This window comes from Ambystoma mexicanum, chromosome 11 (genome assembly GCF_040938575.1).
Source record: "Ambystoma mexicanum isolate Mex_15411 chromosome 11, UKY_AmexF1_1, whole genome shotgun sequence".
NCBI classification, from domain to species: Eukaryota; Metazoa; Chordata; class Amphibia; order Caudata; family Ambystomatidae; genus Ambystoma; species Ambystoma mexicanum.
In genome coordinates, this window is record NC_090934.1 from 138546961 (window position 1) to 138562070 (window position 15110).

At 45.1% G+C, this 15110-nt stretch overlaps 1 protein-coding gene across 1 annotated transcript in view; it reads right to left on the minus strand.

Annotated features, from left to right (window-relative positions):
- Positions 1 to 15110, minus strand: part of SF3A3 (splicing factor 3a subunit 3) — a 373604-nt gene that overhangs the window by 218271 nt on the left and 140223 nt on the right. Inside the window, exon 8 of the mRNA XM_069622664.1 lies at positions 13265 to 13403. Coding sequence (XP_069478765.1) covers positions 13265 to 13403 — 139 coding nt within the window. The remainder of the gene's footprint in view (positions 1 to 13264; positions 13404 to 15110) is intronic.

Sequence of the window (15110 nt, forward strand, 5' to 3'; positions counted from 1 at the left end):
CAGTGCTGCACACAAGGGTGACCATTTTCCCAAAAAGCCCCTGCCCCACGCCCCCAGCCCTTTTTTCACCAGGTCTTGTTAGTTACTTCTGGGATTTTACTCTTTGCATCACATTTGGGTCCTTTTTGTAGTTTGCCTTTAGCGGGCTTCAGTCCTGAACCATGCCAGGCTCCAGGGCATCTAGAAAGGCAGTAAGTGAGGGAGAGACCCGAAACGTCCCTGTTCTTTGTCTTTAGTTGTGCCTGAGGGAAACCAGTTCCTATTGGCCACCTACTGTGTGATTGACAGCCTAGGGTTGTGAATGATGGGAACTTGCATAAAAAGTGAGGTTTTTGGGACTAGAAGCAGAGTCGATCATTGGAGAGCAGAAGACGAAAGAAGACGCCAGCAGCACCACCATGGGCCATGAAGTGCCCGGTCAAGTTCTGTAGCTGTGCTGACCCAGTTTTCGAATCGACAGGGAAGACCCGTAAAGGAAGACTTCCTCCCTTAGGTCGGTGGGTCCAACTAGCCTCAAGAAACCATTTTGCATTTCATCGTGAATGCAACCAGCTAAAACACTCTTCATTTTCAAGATACTGTGGGCTTGGGGTAGTTTATCCTTTTGCCATTTGGGGTGCTTCCTACCTTTGGGAATGCGATTTAACCCAACACCAAGTTGACCTCAACTTACCTGCATTGGCCTTACAGCCGAGTTGGTGCGATTTCTCTTTTAAACACTGACTATTTAAGAATATTTTTCTAAGAGGAAGAGCATCAGCACTTTGACTTTGTCCATTGACTTTGGCTGTCCTGGCTCCCTAAAGGCCTCCTTCGGAACCTATTGGCTTTGGCAGCGTTTGTTCCCTTACAGGTTTTAAATGTTCAACACTTCAATGCTGGGATAATTGACTGCCTGCATCCCTTTGGGAGAAAATAACTTGTTATAAGCTATCAGTCTGTTCTGATGTAACCCTAAACTGTCCTTACTCAAAATTGCAAAGGGGATGCTATACTGACCTCAAATGACATCACCTCTGGGTGTTGGAACATATATAACACATGAATGAATTACTCACCTACTTTATTGTTCACTTTTTGAATTGAATCCTAACTTGGGACAATTTTACAGCTAATAACTGCTTTTTAAAGAATGCTTTAAGCATCTTTGTGTATAAATAATGTGTTATAACTAAGTGTGTGTTTAATTGGATACTTTTATTTACTAGTTTAATTGCACAGCTCTACAGCTCACATTAGCCCTTTTAAGATAAGTCTGGCTGCTCAGTCACACTACCAACTTATGTAGTTCAGGCCTATATTAAAAGGTGTGTTACCCAATACCAACGAAATAAGTCTTGTGTAGTCCCACACACTGTATTTGGACTGCACTAATTCTTACCCAACACTGGTGGCTGGCAGTGTGATTGCTGTACGGTGGTGGCAGCGACTACTGGTTGTAAGTGTGCCCAAATAAACCATCCACAAGGCTAGCTCCACCAAAAAGAAAAGTAATCTTGTAACTGAAAATAATGCCATGAATGGATAATTTTAATGAACAGTCCCTTAATGCACTAAGAATATCTAGCTTTTGAAAGGAGGAGACTAACTAGAATTCAAGAAACCTGCAGTACAATCTGAAGACAGAGAGGAGGTTCAGAGAGTGAAATGCAGCACGAGTATGATATGAAAAAGCTGTCCATTGATTCAGCTTCCTTCACAGGGTCCTCTTGGTCTACTAGTCTCAAGAGACTTTGCGTACCAAAAGAGGCTGCAAGTATGTATGATCCTATAATTGTGAGAATGTTCTAGTTGCATGGATCATGTCTAGTCTCCCCCAGAATGGTTGTGATGCTATTATGGAATTGAGTGCTACAGACAGAAAAGATTATGAACTAGTCAAACAGGCACTTATTGCCAGATTTGGGAAGACTCCTTCCCAAAAGGTTTAGAGACCATTAAAAGAAAGGTTACCCTTAGGCTACCTGTGTTTGTGAATGCCTGAAAAAACTTAGATGGTTGGGTTAAAGGATACAAAGTAAACTCCTATGAAGGAATGAGGAATTTGTTTTTACTAGAGAATATTTTCGGATGCCAGCTCTCCCGAGCTGAGACTGCACCTGGCTGACTCTAAGGAACTTGATCCCAAGAGACTAGTTCAAGCTGCTGATTTATGGGTAGCAAACAGTGCCACTCATAAGGATACTGGGCGTTAGGCAACATTGTGGGCAGTACACTTGGGAGACTACACAAACCCTGCCCTCCAGGCAATAGGAACCCAACCTTTGGTATAAGTCTGTACTACACAGGTTGGTAATGTGGTTGAGCAGCCAGGCTCATCTCAAGAGGGGTCAATGTGAGCAGTATGGTTTTTACCCAGAGATTCACAGTGACAAGTATCAAATAAACTCTTACACTCAAGGTTTCTTGATTAAACAATTATTAATGTATTTAACAGTCAGTTATATAAGCCTTCTTCAGAAGGGAGCAAAACATGTAACTTTGTATACTTCAAAAAACACGTATAAATCAGATGATACTCATTGGGGATGGCACAGATACTTCCAACACCCTTAGGTGACTTAAATAGCTAGGACACTGTGGACATTGATTTATCACTAGTACATTTAGAGCAATACTGAATTTGGAGCAAAAGGTTTAGATATGGGAATAAAACAAAGGTTAACAAATAATTCAGAAACTGCTTAAGTACTTTTTGAACCCCTCCAATGCAAAGTAAATAAACACTTTCCTGGAGGAAAGGAAAAGGTAGAAAGTCAGGAGGTAAGAAGAGTCTCTGAGGGAGCCAGGGCAGCCAATGTTAGTTGACCAAAGTCTAGTGGAGCTGAAGGTCTTCTTGTAGGTAAATAAAAGTCTTGCACAATGTTTTAGAAAAGTTTGTACAAACAAGATTCACTTGAAGGGCCACAAGCTGGGAGGTTTATGAGGGGAAAAGCTGCAAGCAACTCTGCAAAGTAACCAAGACAAGTCTCAACTGAGAACAAGCAAGGCTACACAACAAGGAGGCAAGTAGTCCTAGGTTTACAGTACCTTTGGTTAGAAGAAAAACTGCTTCCAGCTGGCTTCTGTTCCTGTGCAGGTCTGCAGATCTTGTGTTCCTGGGCCTCAGTTGTGGGGACAAGAGGGAGGACGTCTGGGGACGCCTGCACTACGAATGGCAGGTCAGCGGCAGCAATGGGCAAACTTCAACTCAGCCGCACTTTTGCAGCTTCACCTCCTCGCGTCTATAGCAAATAACACTACTGTGGTCTCTCGGATACCACTCTTGACTTTCCTCGCATCTGGGGTCCAGCACTCTCTTGAGGTGGCTTAGGCTTGGTCAGTCCTGCTTCCTGGGAGTCCAGAGGATCTTCAAGAAGCTCGGGTCCGACTTAAAAGCAATGCACTCAATCTGGTGTGCCTCTCCCTTGCACTTCGGTTCCAGCAGCAGCAATTAAGAACAGCCAGCTCCGAAAGGATGTCCAGACAAGTTCACTTTGGGGTTGATTGGTCCCACCAACCCAACGGGAGAAGTCATCCTTGCAGGGCTTCTCTAGTCAAGGCGAAATTGTGGATTCAGCACAGCAGCAGGGCTTTACCGGGCAAACCCAATGGTCCAGGAGTTGCAGCAGGCGTCTCTTCCAAGTTCTTCTTCGGATTCCTTCGTCTAATGTTCGACTGCCTTCCAAGCAAAAAGCCTTGACCTTTAATGCAGGTTTCTCCCATTCTTTCCAGCCTAGCTGTCGATCACACAGCAGGGTGGCTGCCCTCCAAGGACAGCCAGAAGGCCAATCACCTTTGGATGCATTCCTGTAACCAAGGGGATTAAGCAAAGGGAGTTGCGGGCACCTCCCTCACTTCCTCTCCCTGCCAGACATGCTGGAGCCAGAGGCGGGCTTCACTCGTGAATCCCACCAAAGACAAAACGAACAAAGGGACGAAACCTGGTTTGGTTCGCATAGTAAATCGCAAGGAGGACATTTACAATAAGAAATGGTGAAAAAAGACGACCAGCCAGCTCCAATATAAATAAAAAAAAATAGAGACACTAAAGAGGACAGCATTGCCCATTGAATCAGGGCTATACTAAAGCTCTCCATACTATAAACAGTGGGCTTGAGAGAAGGCGTGTCTGTGCCCACAGACAAAAATAAAATATATTTATATAATATAGTTAGCGTTATAACATTTAAAAAAAAAAAAAAGGAGAACAGAAAGATGCAATCAATACAATTCTAAGAATGGCAGCCCAGTACTTCCATCATGATGGCCAGGATTGGTCTGAATATGAGGAAGATACTCATCAAATTGATGAAGTGGCAATGGCAAACAGCTTGGAAAAGGTGCTGGGTTCTACAGTGGCAACCAGTATCAAAAGAGCTGCATCAGAAATGCTCCTGCCTATTCAGCAGCGTCTGGACGATATGGGGGAGCATCTACAAGAGAACTTCCTACCAAGAAGAAAGACTCAGACAGCACCTTTCAGATGGGAGGAGGATATATTCCGGCTCGTTTGAGTAAAAACTCTACGACCCCCCCCCAAGCCAGCCAGAACCAGCCACTGCTGCCCTTTCAGACGCCTTCTCCAGGCTGAAAAAGGACTTTTTGGATAGGAAGGAAACCCCTTCCGCTGATGGACTCTTACCCCGAGGAAGAAAACAGAGGTACCAGACCCTCAAAAGCCCAGAGGGATACCAACAGGGCACTGATCAAGAGGGATATGATTTTGGCAATCAATCTGCCGTCTCTTCAGACGAGGACACGCAAACAATAGGGTCACGACCCTCAACCTCAGGGACTGCGGCAGCCCCCATCCCCAAGAAGCCAGCCAAGGAACATTCTCGTTCTAAGGGGATGTTTACTCTGGAAAACTTAGTACATCCCAGATCTACTGACTGGGAACCATCTCCAAGAACAACAGAGTACATCAAAGACAGGCTACGCAAGACCCTGGACGACCCTGGACAAGGAAATCCGAGCGAGACTCAAGGCAGAATGCCCACGCCCAGAAATCCCAGGTATAGTGGCCCTGACGCCAGAATTAAGACTCCAAAAGGATTACTTTTCTAGGAAAGAATGTCAAAGATCCACGAAAGGGGATAGATTGTGCCTGGAGGTCCTGTCAGGACAGGGTATTGGACGTCACTGGTCCTCTAGCGAAGATGATGGACCTAGCTGAAGCAGCCATAGCCACAGGCGACCGTATCGATCCACTAATAATCTCGGGTTGGGCCCAAAGAACGCCCAGGGCAACCCAGCAACAATAGGCACTTATTGCCAAAAAGTTGTCAAAGAGGATAACATTTTGACACTATAGAGAGTCTTAAAAACGACACCCATAAAAAGAGTAAAGGATTCAGTGAGTGTGGAAAAAGGTCCCCACTCACAGGAGGTATAAGGAAAAATAATCCAGCAGTAAAAGGAAAAAGTTCTGGGGTTTACACAGGTCAAGAAGATTTCTCATTACTATAAATATCTTGCCTAACAAAGAGACTGAAGATAATTCTGTGGAATAAAGTAGTGCTGGAGCTTCTGCTCCCATCGCAGACCTCCCCCTTAGTCATGTGTTCTGAGGACAGTGTAGATGATGCAAGTACCTCTACTGTTAGGAACGCAGGCCCAGTCCAACTGAAGTAGCTCACTCAATGTTAAACCCACATGGCCTTGCTGGATGTCTTGTGGGGCATACTCAGTTCACTGATCGGCGACACTCTCAATGTTCCAGTAGCATCTGTCAGTAGAGCTGTGAACAGTGAACTGGTCTGTCAATGTTAGGAGAGTTGTTCATAGAAGAGTTCTGGGTGAGATTAGTCTTCAAGACGTAGGTCCTGATAGAAACTCACCAGACCCTTCAGGGACCTGGTCTCAGAATCAGGCTGCCTTAGCCAAGCCTAAGGGAAAGGGCTAGGCCTAAGGGGAAAGCCATGGCCAGAGGAGTCAGAAAAAAAGGCAGAGGGAAAGGGAATATTCCCCCTGTCCTACCTTCAATGTCTGTTGGGGTAGTTGGTAGAGTACCTATTCTTGGTTTGGAAGAAAGACCACCAGAAAATATTCGATCCTATAGGGCTCCTGAGCTACCCAGCATGCTGGTAGAGGAGATTCCTGCGGGAGAGATTAGTATGGGCCAACACAGAAGGAAACCAATATACCTAGGCCTGTGGAGCAAGGCCTGCTTCCATTGGGAGGGTTCCCCCCCAGTGAAGAAAAGGATACAAAAGGAAGGTGGGTTACTGGAAAGTAAGCCCAACAGAGAAAACCTTGAGAGGTTGGAGGTTTCTCAGGAGGGGAGGCCCTTCCTCCTACAGTTGGGGTGTGACATTCCGCTAGTTGTGCCTCCTATTGTCAGGATGCCACTAGAGTGGTCTAACACTTTTTTGTTGGCCCAGGATTGGGATCCCAGATGAAACCCACTGCTGGAGTATCTGTCACAAGGTTGACAGAAATGAGATATGCATTCACATACTCCAGAGTTCACTTTTCGGAGTGGGATCATTTGTACCAGAGGCCAGGCCTACTTTGTTTAGCCCATTGACCGTGGAGACCTTGAGCATCAAGTTGAAATTGGTGTTTTCTGATCACAACACCATATGCCGTTATGCCATCCCACAGAGAATGGCTGCCAAGTCAGTCTTTATTGCCATACTCAATCACAGTCCGAGGTAGCTACTCTGCTCAGAAGTGGTCATACCCAGCGGAAGAAAGTGAAGTGACCCGTCAAGTGTTAGGGAGAATTCTCATACATGTGCTTATACCCTTCACCTTAGAGATCCCCAGCAACTTTGCTGAATTTTGAGGACTTGATTTTTTTCCTGGAGTGTCAGCCTCCCCCCCCTCCACCCCCACTCTCTCATGCATTTTGATGTTTGTTTTACTCTTGTGTTTTTTGATTATGGAGTTCGATAACTCCATAGGCATCTTTTCATTGTTGTATCACAGCACCTTTAGTGCAGTGGCACAGGGATGTCTTTGGACTTCCCAAGGTTTAAATACCTTCTCTGGGATGAACTACTGTTCCCCAGAGAATGCAAAGTTAAATTGCCTTTACTAGTCTTTAAAGTCATAGAGCCAGCACACACCATCTTCCTATAGAGTGCTGGAGGGGTTACTTAGTATCCCCTATGTTTAAACACTCGTGTAGCTGTCAAAAGCTACACTTTCCTATTGAAATGGCTGGTGGCAGTGGTTTTATAACAAACTACCATGATTTTTCCCGGCCGCAAACACCAATAGCTAAAAATTAGGGCCATTATGTTTAATATGGTGCCCAAGACCCCTCTGTAAAAACAGACTCTGGTCATCTTTTTTCGCTGTTTTTTTTGTGGAAAAGTCCTTCTGGTGTTTAACTCTGCGCGCCAATCTAGGTTTGGGCCCTTTGTTCGTGAGCCTTTGGCAGGCTTCAGGACTAAAGTCTGCCCATGGCGTCTGAGTGTCTGGGGTGGGCAGGAAGTGAGGGAGGTGCGTGAAACTCCCTGTGCCCGGTTTCCTAGGAGACCCAGATACACACTGATGTGATTGGCTAGCTGACTGTCCGGCAAATCTCTCTCCCTGGCTATATGGTTTCCTGCAGCACTTTGAGGAAAATGCAACCAGCTCCGAGATTATTATCCAGGTGGCTTACTGTTGAGTTGATTGGTCCCACCAACGCAAAGGGAGAAGTCGTCCCTGCAGGGTCTTCTCTGTCGAGGTGAACTTGGCGATTCAGACCTGCAGCATGGCTTCCCGGGAAAACCAACTGTCCAGGAGTTGCAGCAGCCGTCCTCTTCAAGCTCGTCTTCGGTTCTTTCGTTCCAGTGGTCGACTCTGCCTTCCAAGCCAAGATACTCACCTTTTATTCAGTTCTCCCATCCATTCCAGCCTAGATGTTTATTTTGTTTGTTTTATTTGCTTATATAGCGTGCTGAACCCTGAAGTAGCTAGGCGCTTAATCTTGTGGAGAAGGTTACATACAGGTATAGTTACGAAAATACAGGAATTTACAGGCATATTTAGTGGGACTAGTTACACACACAGACTTAGTACAATGATAAATGCAGTAAAAAAAAATACAAAACTAAATTTACAGGATTATACAGGAATTTACAAATTGAAGGACTGAGTTAGGCAATATTGCCGACTATATACAAGGAGTGTTAATTAAGTTGGAAGGGATTTTGGCGAAGAGCCATGTTTTGACCTTGAAATGGAAGGCAAGGAAGGAGTGTTCATCTCTTAGCGCTGGGGGCATAGAGTTCCATGTTCTTGCCGCTAGGACTGGGAAACTGGTGCCGCCTGATTTTTGGAGTCTGTATTTGGGGATGTTGAGGCTGTGAACGTAGTTGGCTCTGGTGGGTCTAGAGGATGTCTTGGTGCAGAATTTGTCGACAAGGTTTTTTGGGGTGGTGTTGTTGAGGCATTTGTGGGCGATCATGAGGGTTCTGAAGGTGATTCTCTGTCTTGGTCAGTGAGTGGGATGTTGAGGGCTGCTCCAAGGGCGTTACTTTGCACAATTTGGAGTTTGTGGATGTTTTGCTTACTGGTACCTAAATAAAAGGGAATTGCAGTAATCAAGTTTGGATAGTATCAATGCTCTTGCTAGTATGATACAGCTTTGTGTAGATAGGAAGGGTCTACAGGCCGTTATTAGTTTAGTGGTGTAGGCCGCGGCAGCGGCATTAACCTGTCTTGAAAGTGTCAGGGTGGAGTCGAGGTAGACACCTAGTGTTCTGGCATTTTTGGAGACATTGATGAGGTTTCCGTCGATATTGAATTATTTGTATTGTGGGTTTTGTTGAGGCGTTTGGAGCCAATGAGTAGGAGCTCGGTTTTGTCATCATTTAGACAAAGCCCATGCTTGGCCATCCAGTCTTGAATCTTGCTGTAAATTTCATTAAGGTGGGAGGAATCATTTTCATATCAGCCTGAGAGTGTGATGTGGATCTGCGCATCATCAGCGTAGTTGGTGTATAGGACTTTCATGTCATCCAGGAGGTCAAATAACATCTTAGTAAAGATGTTATAAAGGGTTGGAGAGACACAGGAGCCTTGGGGAACTCCACACATGATAGGTGATGGGTCTGTTGAGGCACTGTCTGAAAAAACCCCAAAAGCCTTCATCTTTGGCCTCATCCATTTGGATCTTCAGAGGGCTGTCTCGGTACTGTGTCTAGGTCTGAAGCCAGATTGGCTGAGGCCTAGAAGGTTGTGCGTTTCGAGGTGGTTCTGAATTTGAATGTAGGCTGCTTTAATCGAGGATTTTTTGCAGGAAAGGGATGGTGGTGATGGGGCGGTAATTAGTGGGAATTCTTGGGTCTAGTGTAGGTTTCTTGATAAGCAGTTTGACCCAAGCATCTGAGATTCTTGGGTACCAAGCAGGAGGCGAGAGAGTAGTGATGAAGTGGGCAGTCTTTGGCTCCTTCTTTGATGATGGAGGCTGGACAGATGTCTCCTTGGCATTTTGAATGTTTTGAGGCTGGAAATTATTCATTCAACCCGAGTAATGGTGATCGGGGCCAATTCAAAGAGATCTGAATTGTTAGAGTGCGGTTGGTGGGTTTGGTTAGAGTTATTTGTACCTTTGGTGGCTAGTAGTCTTTTGGCTCCTATTGTGGTCTGGGGTAGGGCAATTTTGTCTAATAGTGCCTTTTGGATCTTGGCACACCAGGTGGCATCTTTGTCACAGGTAGATTTGGGGGGTATGGGTGCTTCCAGTTCCCTGAGAATGGTGAAAAGTTCCTTCACATTGGATTTTGCATTCTACTGTTGAATGTGTTGCTTTTGGTTTTAGTAATAGCTTTTTTGTAGGTGGCGGCAGCTATCTTGAAGAGATCTTTATTTTGAGGTGATTTATTTTTGCTAGATAGCTTCGGCAGATCTTTAAGATTTCCTCAATGCTTTCAGATCTGGGGTGAACCATTTGTTGAGGTGATTGGGTTGTTTAGCGTTTCTAGTTTTGATAGGGGCGTTCTCCATCCAATTCATAACATGATTCACCATCCTTTGGAATGTAGCAAGTGTATTCTTTAGTCCGAAAGGCATAACCTTAAACTGGTAGAGGCCATCTGGGGTTGAAAATGCAGTTCTCCTTGGCATGGTCTGTCAGAGATATTTGCCAATAGCCTGCCTGAGGTTGGGCCAAATTTACTGAGGAACTCGACGAAACCAAGTCTGTCCACCAGCTCATCTGTCCTAGGTAAAGGATTGGCATCAGTTGTGGTGACTGCATTAAGAGCTCTATAGTCCACACAGAATTTCAATTCCTTGGATCCTGTCTTTGGCACTAGTACAACTGGACTAGCCCATGGACTTGTAGATTGCTCCATTACCCCAAGATCAAGCATCTTCTTGACCTCTTCCTTTATGTGGGTTCTTACATGGTCTGACATTCTGTAACCCCTACTCTTCACAGGTAGACAGTCACCAGTGAGAATATCATGCGAGCCCCAAGGGGTCAAGCCTGGCGTCAATGAAAACAGGGAGGCAAACTGATTTAACAGAATTTTGCACTCCTCCCGTTGGTCCAAAGTCAGATCAGAAGAGGGATTAACTCCCAGCTTTCCATTTAAAGGTTGTCCCCTGAGAGATCAGGTAGAGGCTCACTCTCCTCCTCCTCGTGATCAGAGTGTAAAGGCAAAGCTGCTTGTTCTGGTCTAGAGACATAGGCCTTTAGGCAGTTGGTGCGAAAGACCCTGGGGGCCTCCTTGGGATTGACCAAGTCCACCAGATAATGGACCTCTCCAAGTTTGCCCACAGCCTTGAAGGGTCCAATCCATTTGTCCTGTAAGGCCCTCTGCCTTGTAGGTATCATAACTAGAACTAGCTGGTCTTGAGTAAACTCAACCATGTTGGCCTTCTGGTCATGCCAATGCTTCACCAGAGCCTGACCTGTTTTCAAGTTATCTGAAGCTTCTGTCATCATGTGTGTCATTCTCCTTCAGAGGCCTAACACATAGTCAGTGAGCTTTAGGGGAGTTGCAGAGATTCACAATGACAAGTATTCAAATAAACTCTTACACAAGGTTTCTTGATTAAACAATTATTAATTTAACAGTCATTTTGAGTAAGCCTTCTTCAGAAGGGGCAATATAATAGTAACACAAATACGCACTCAATCTATCTAAATCAGCAAGTACCCTTTTTGGGAAGGCACACAGACACTTCCTACACCCAGTGCACGAGGACACTGGACATTAATAGATCACTGTATCCATTTAGAACCAGACTTAAGAGTATGTCAAAGAAAAAGGTTATTAGAACAATACAAGAGATCCCACAAATATTCTGAAAGCAGGTACGTACTTTTTGTAAACCCCCCCAATGCAAAGTTAGTTAACCCCTTCCTGGAAGGAAGGCCAAACACAATGTCAGAGGGAAGAAGAGTCATTCAGGGAGCCAGGCTAGTCCAAAGTCAATTGGGCAAAAGTCTTGGTGAGCTGAAGCACTTCTAAGAGGTAGGTAAAAGTCTTGCACAATGTTTTAGAAGTCTTTGTAGAAAAGAAGAAATAAAAAATAGGCCACAAGCGGTTTAGGCTTGTGAAGTAATGAAGCCGTTAGCAACTTCACAGCAGCAACCACAAGTCTAAACTGACAACAAGTGAGGATACACAACAAGAGGTAAGTTCTTAGACTGTACAGTACCTGTGGTTAGAAGAAAAAGGGCTTTCGTAGAAAGGGTAACCTAAAATTGTTACATGAGAAACTAGACCAAGGGGATACTAAGTAACCTCTCCAGAACCCTATTGTAAGATAGTGTGTGCTGGGTCTAAAAAGTTACAAAATGTAAGTAAAGTCAATTTTACTTCACTGCTCTTGGAAACAGTAGTTTCACCAAGAGAAGGTATTTAAACCTTTGGGAAATCTTAAAGACTTCCCTGTGTCACTGCACTGAAGGTGCTGTGTGCCACAATGTAAAGATGATGCCTATGGAGGTTGTCAGACTCCTAAGTCAAAAGATCCACAGAGTCCAAATCACACAAAAATACGAGAGTGGGAAAAAGGGTAAAAATTATAAAGTCCTAAAATCCAGCAAAAGTGCTGGGGGTCTCTAAGGTACAGAGGAAATGGAACATTTCTGAGAATTCTCCCTAACACTGTCATAACACATTTGACTTACCTACTCAGTCCATTAATGTCCCCGTTGATGAGGGATCATGGAAATCCTGCAGCTGTGACTACCATGCAGGCCGGTTAGAACTTTGGGAAGTTGTCACTCCTGGCCTCAATCCAGGCCCAAGAGAGGGTGGGGCTTTGGGGTGGGGGGGGGGGGCCTTAATGTGTAAGGGGAGGGTGGTATGGGGGCCGACCACCCATTGGGGGCACCTACTCACCCCAAGCCCGACATTCCCAGAAGTGTTACGATCCCAAGCAGAATGGGGATGGTGGCATTCTGTGCAAGTGGAAAACCTACTGGGCCTGATGGGGTTATGACTAATAAGGCGTATTTGGCCCCACTTAAGTCTGAGTGCCCCGTGCCGGCTTTACCAACATGGGAGTCATGTAGCACAAAGGTCTGAGCAGTTTAAAAGTAAAGGAAATAGCCCAGGCATCTGGAATAAAACTAACCAATATGTTTTCTGCGGGACGGGTCTGGGGGATACTTGGGGCACAAATCTATCCCATATATGTGACTCGCTGCAGGGCCCATAGAACACACACTGGGCAGAGATCATGGTGTATCTGCACAAAGTCCCCAAATTATCCAGCAACCAACATGAACCAAGTGAGGAGCTGATAAACCAAAGCCTGCCCTGGTTGCGAATCTTACGCGGCTGCTTTTAGGTTTCTCGGGAGGGTATTTTAAAATTGCACCAGACTTCATTACCAGGAGGAGAATGATTTTGACTCCATTTTGAAAGAACTTTGGGACCGAAGCACAGCCTGTGGCATCTTGGGCTTAAATATGAAAAGTGCCCCAATTAACCAATAGCTCTATACGAATCAGCCCCCACTGGGACCTCAAAATAGACTACCTGGATGCAGCAAGTTCCCATAAGTCAGTGGTATCTGGGGCAAATGCGTGCCATTGGGGAGACGCCTACTGAGGAGGAGTTGCAGTAGAACAGGGGCATAAGGAATGTAATAGCTGGCGGATGTTGCCCGCTGTAGGGTCCGTTACTGGTAGTGGGGACTCTGGGTTAAACACAACTGTGATCTCCCTTTGCAGGGAGGCTGGATATGTACTTTGTGACAACTGTTAAATTTGGAATGGTTGTTTTTTGCCAATATGGGGTTTCATGTATTTTCATGGCCTTATGGCTGAATAAAGTTATTGTACAATATTTGTTACAAGAAAAAAAAATAGTTTACTTACCGGCCAACCTGGAAACGTTCCCATATCCCACTTCTTTTCAAATTCACCCTGAATCTTGCCAAACAGTTCGTTTTGGTCCAAGAGTGGCTTCACCTTATCCGTGTAATCCTGCAGGTATTCCAGGAGCATTTCAAGATACCTGCATGACAAAACATTTCCCAAAATTAGAATTCAACAAAAACGTACAAAATATTTCAAGCAAAACAAATGCTAGTGTATTACCCTTTAGTTCGGAGGTCATCTGCTTAAGAACTCTAATGCTGTCTCTAGTAGAGAATATGTCCAGCACCACCTGTGAGATTGGTTGCAAGAATGGCCTATGGGATGGGACCAATTCATTTAATATATGCAGGCTGCGTCACATGTGGTCCTGAAAAGATTGTCAGAAGAATTAAAATTCCTTTCAGATGAAGGGTACCCGCCTTTGCAGAGAAGGTGTCAGACAATAACAGAAGTACCAGGGCTGAGGTGTCACAGTAACCAAGACTGAAAACTCAGGTCTGTCATCAGAAGATGCTTTTGTTACCCGCCCCTGGCCCAAATAGGGCCTACCCACGGTGGGGTTACATGAACACAACACTATTTTGTTGTCTGTACTTATTTATTCAGTGTGGTGGTGGTGGTGCATTGATTGTTCAGTTTGACCAAGTTATAATCAATACTCTTACACAACCCCATGGTGCATTAGATCAGTCTAACTGCCCAGAACAATTGATGAGCGAAGGAGAGTTTAATGTGGGGGATGTGGGGTGGAGAAAAAAATAATGAGAGGAAGGGGAGAACCAAGAGAAAGGAGGCAGAAATGGCCCAGGGGGCCCCCTAGAGCTGAGCAGGATGTGTGTGTTAACGGTGTCCATTGGTGGGATGCTCTATGGGGTGCAGCAAGGTCCCAGTAAAGATCCAGAGAGGGCAAGGTAGACACCAGATGCCAGAGCGTTGTAAGTGTGGGGGTGCCCCAGAGAGTTCAGCTAAGGAGTGAGCAAAACAAAAGAACGATGGTCAGGAGGGTTGCCCATGTTAGGGAGAATTCTCATAAATGTGCCAATTCCCTTCACCTTAGCAACTTTGCTGGATTTTGAGGACTTATTTTTTTACCTGGGGAGAGTGCAAGACTTTTTTCCACTCCCTCGTGTATTTTGATGTGCGTTTTACTGATGTGTTCTTCAATTATGGAGTTTTAGATAACTCCATAGGCATCATCTTTTCATGGGTGTCACACAGCACCATCAGTGCAGTGACAGGGATTTCTTTTAGACTTCCCAAAGGTTTAGATACCTTCTCTGGGATAAACTGTTTCCCAAAGAATGTAAAGTGAAATTGACTTTACTAGTCTTTCAAAATTCCTAGACCCAGCACACACTATCTTACAATAGAGTGCTGGAGGGGTTACATAGTATTCCCTGTGTCTAGAAACTCATGTAGCAGTCAAATGCTACCCTTTCCTATAGAAATGGCTGGTGGCAGTGGTTCCACAACGAACTACCATGATTTGCCTTGATCACGGAAATCGCAGGAGCCATTTTTTCAAGATGGCACCTTAAGCCCCTTTGTTTAAATAGGTCCCGGCCCTTCTTTTTTTGCCATTTATTTGTGGAAAGGTCCTTCTAGTGTTTCTATCTGCGTGCCAAACTAGATGTGGTCCCTTTGTTTCTGGACACCAGCTTGTGTGCTTGACGACAGCTACTTGTACCGAAGTTCTTCCATTTGCCAGCTTTTTGACCAGTCACTGTGCAGTGCAGGAGTCACATCTTCCCTCTTGCCCCCACGACTGAGACTCAGCAACAGCGAGATCTGCAGGAACTGTCAGAAACTCCCAGGAACCAACGTCTTCAGCTGCATCTTTTTC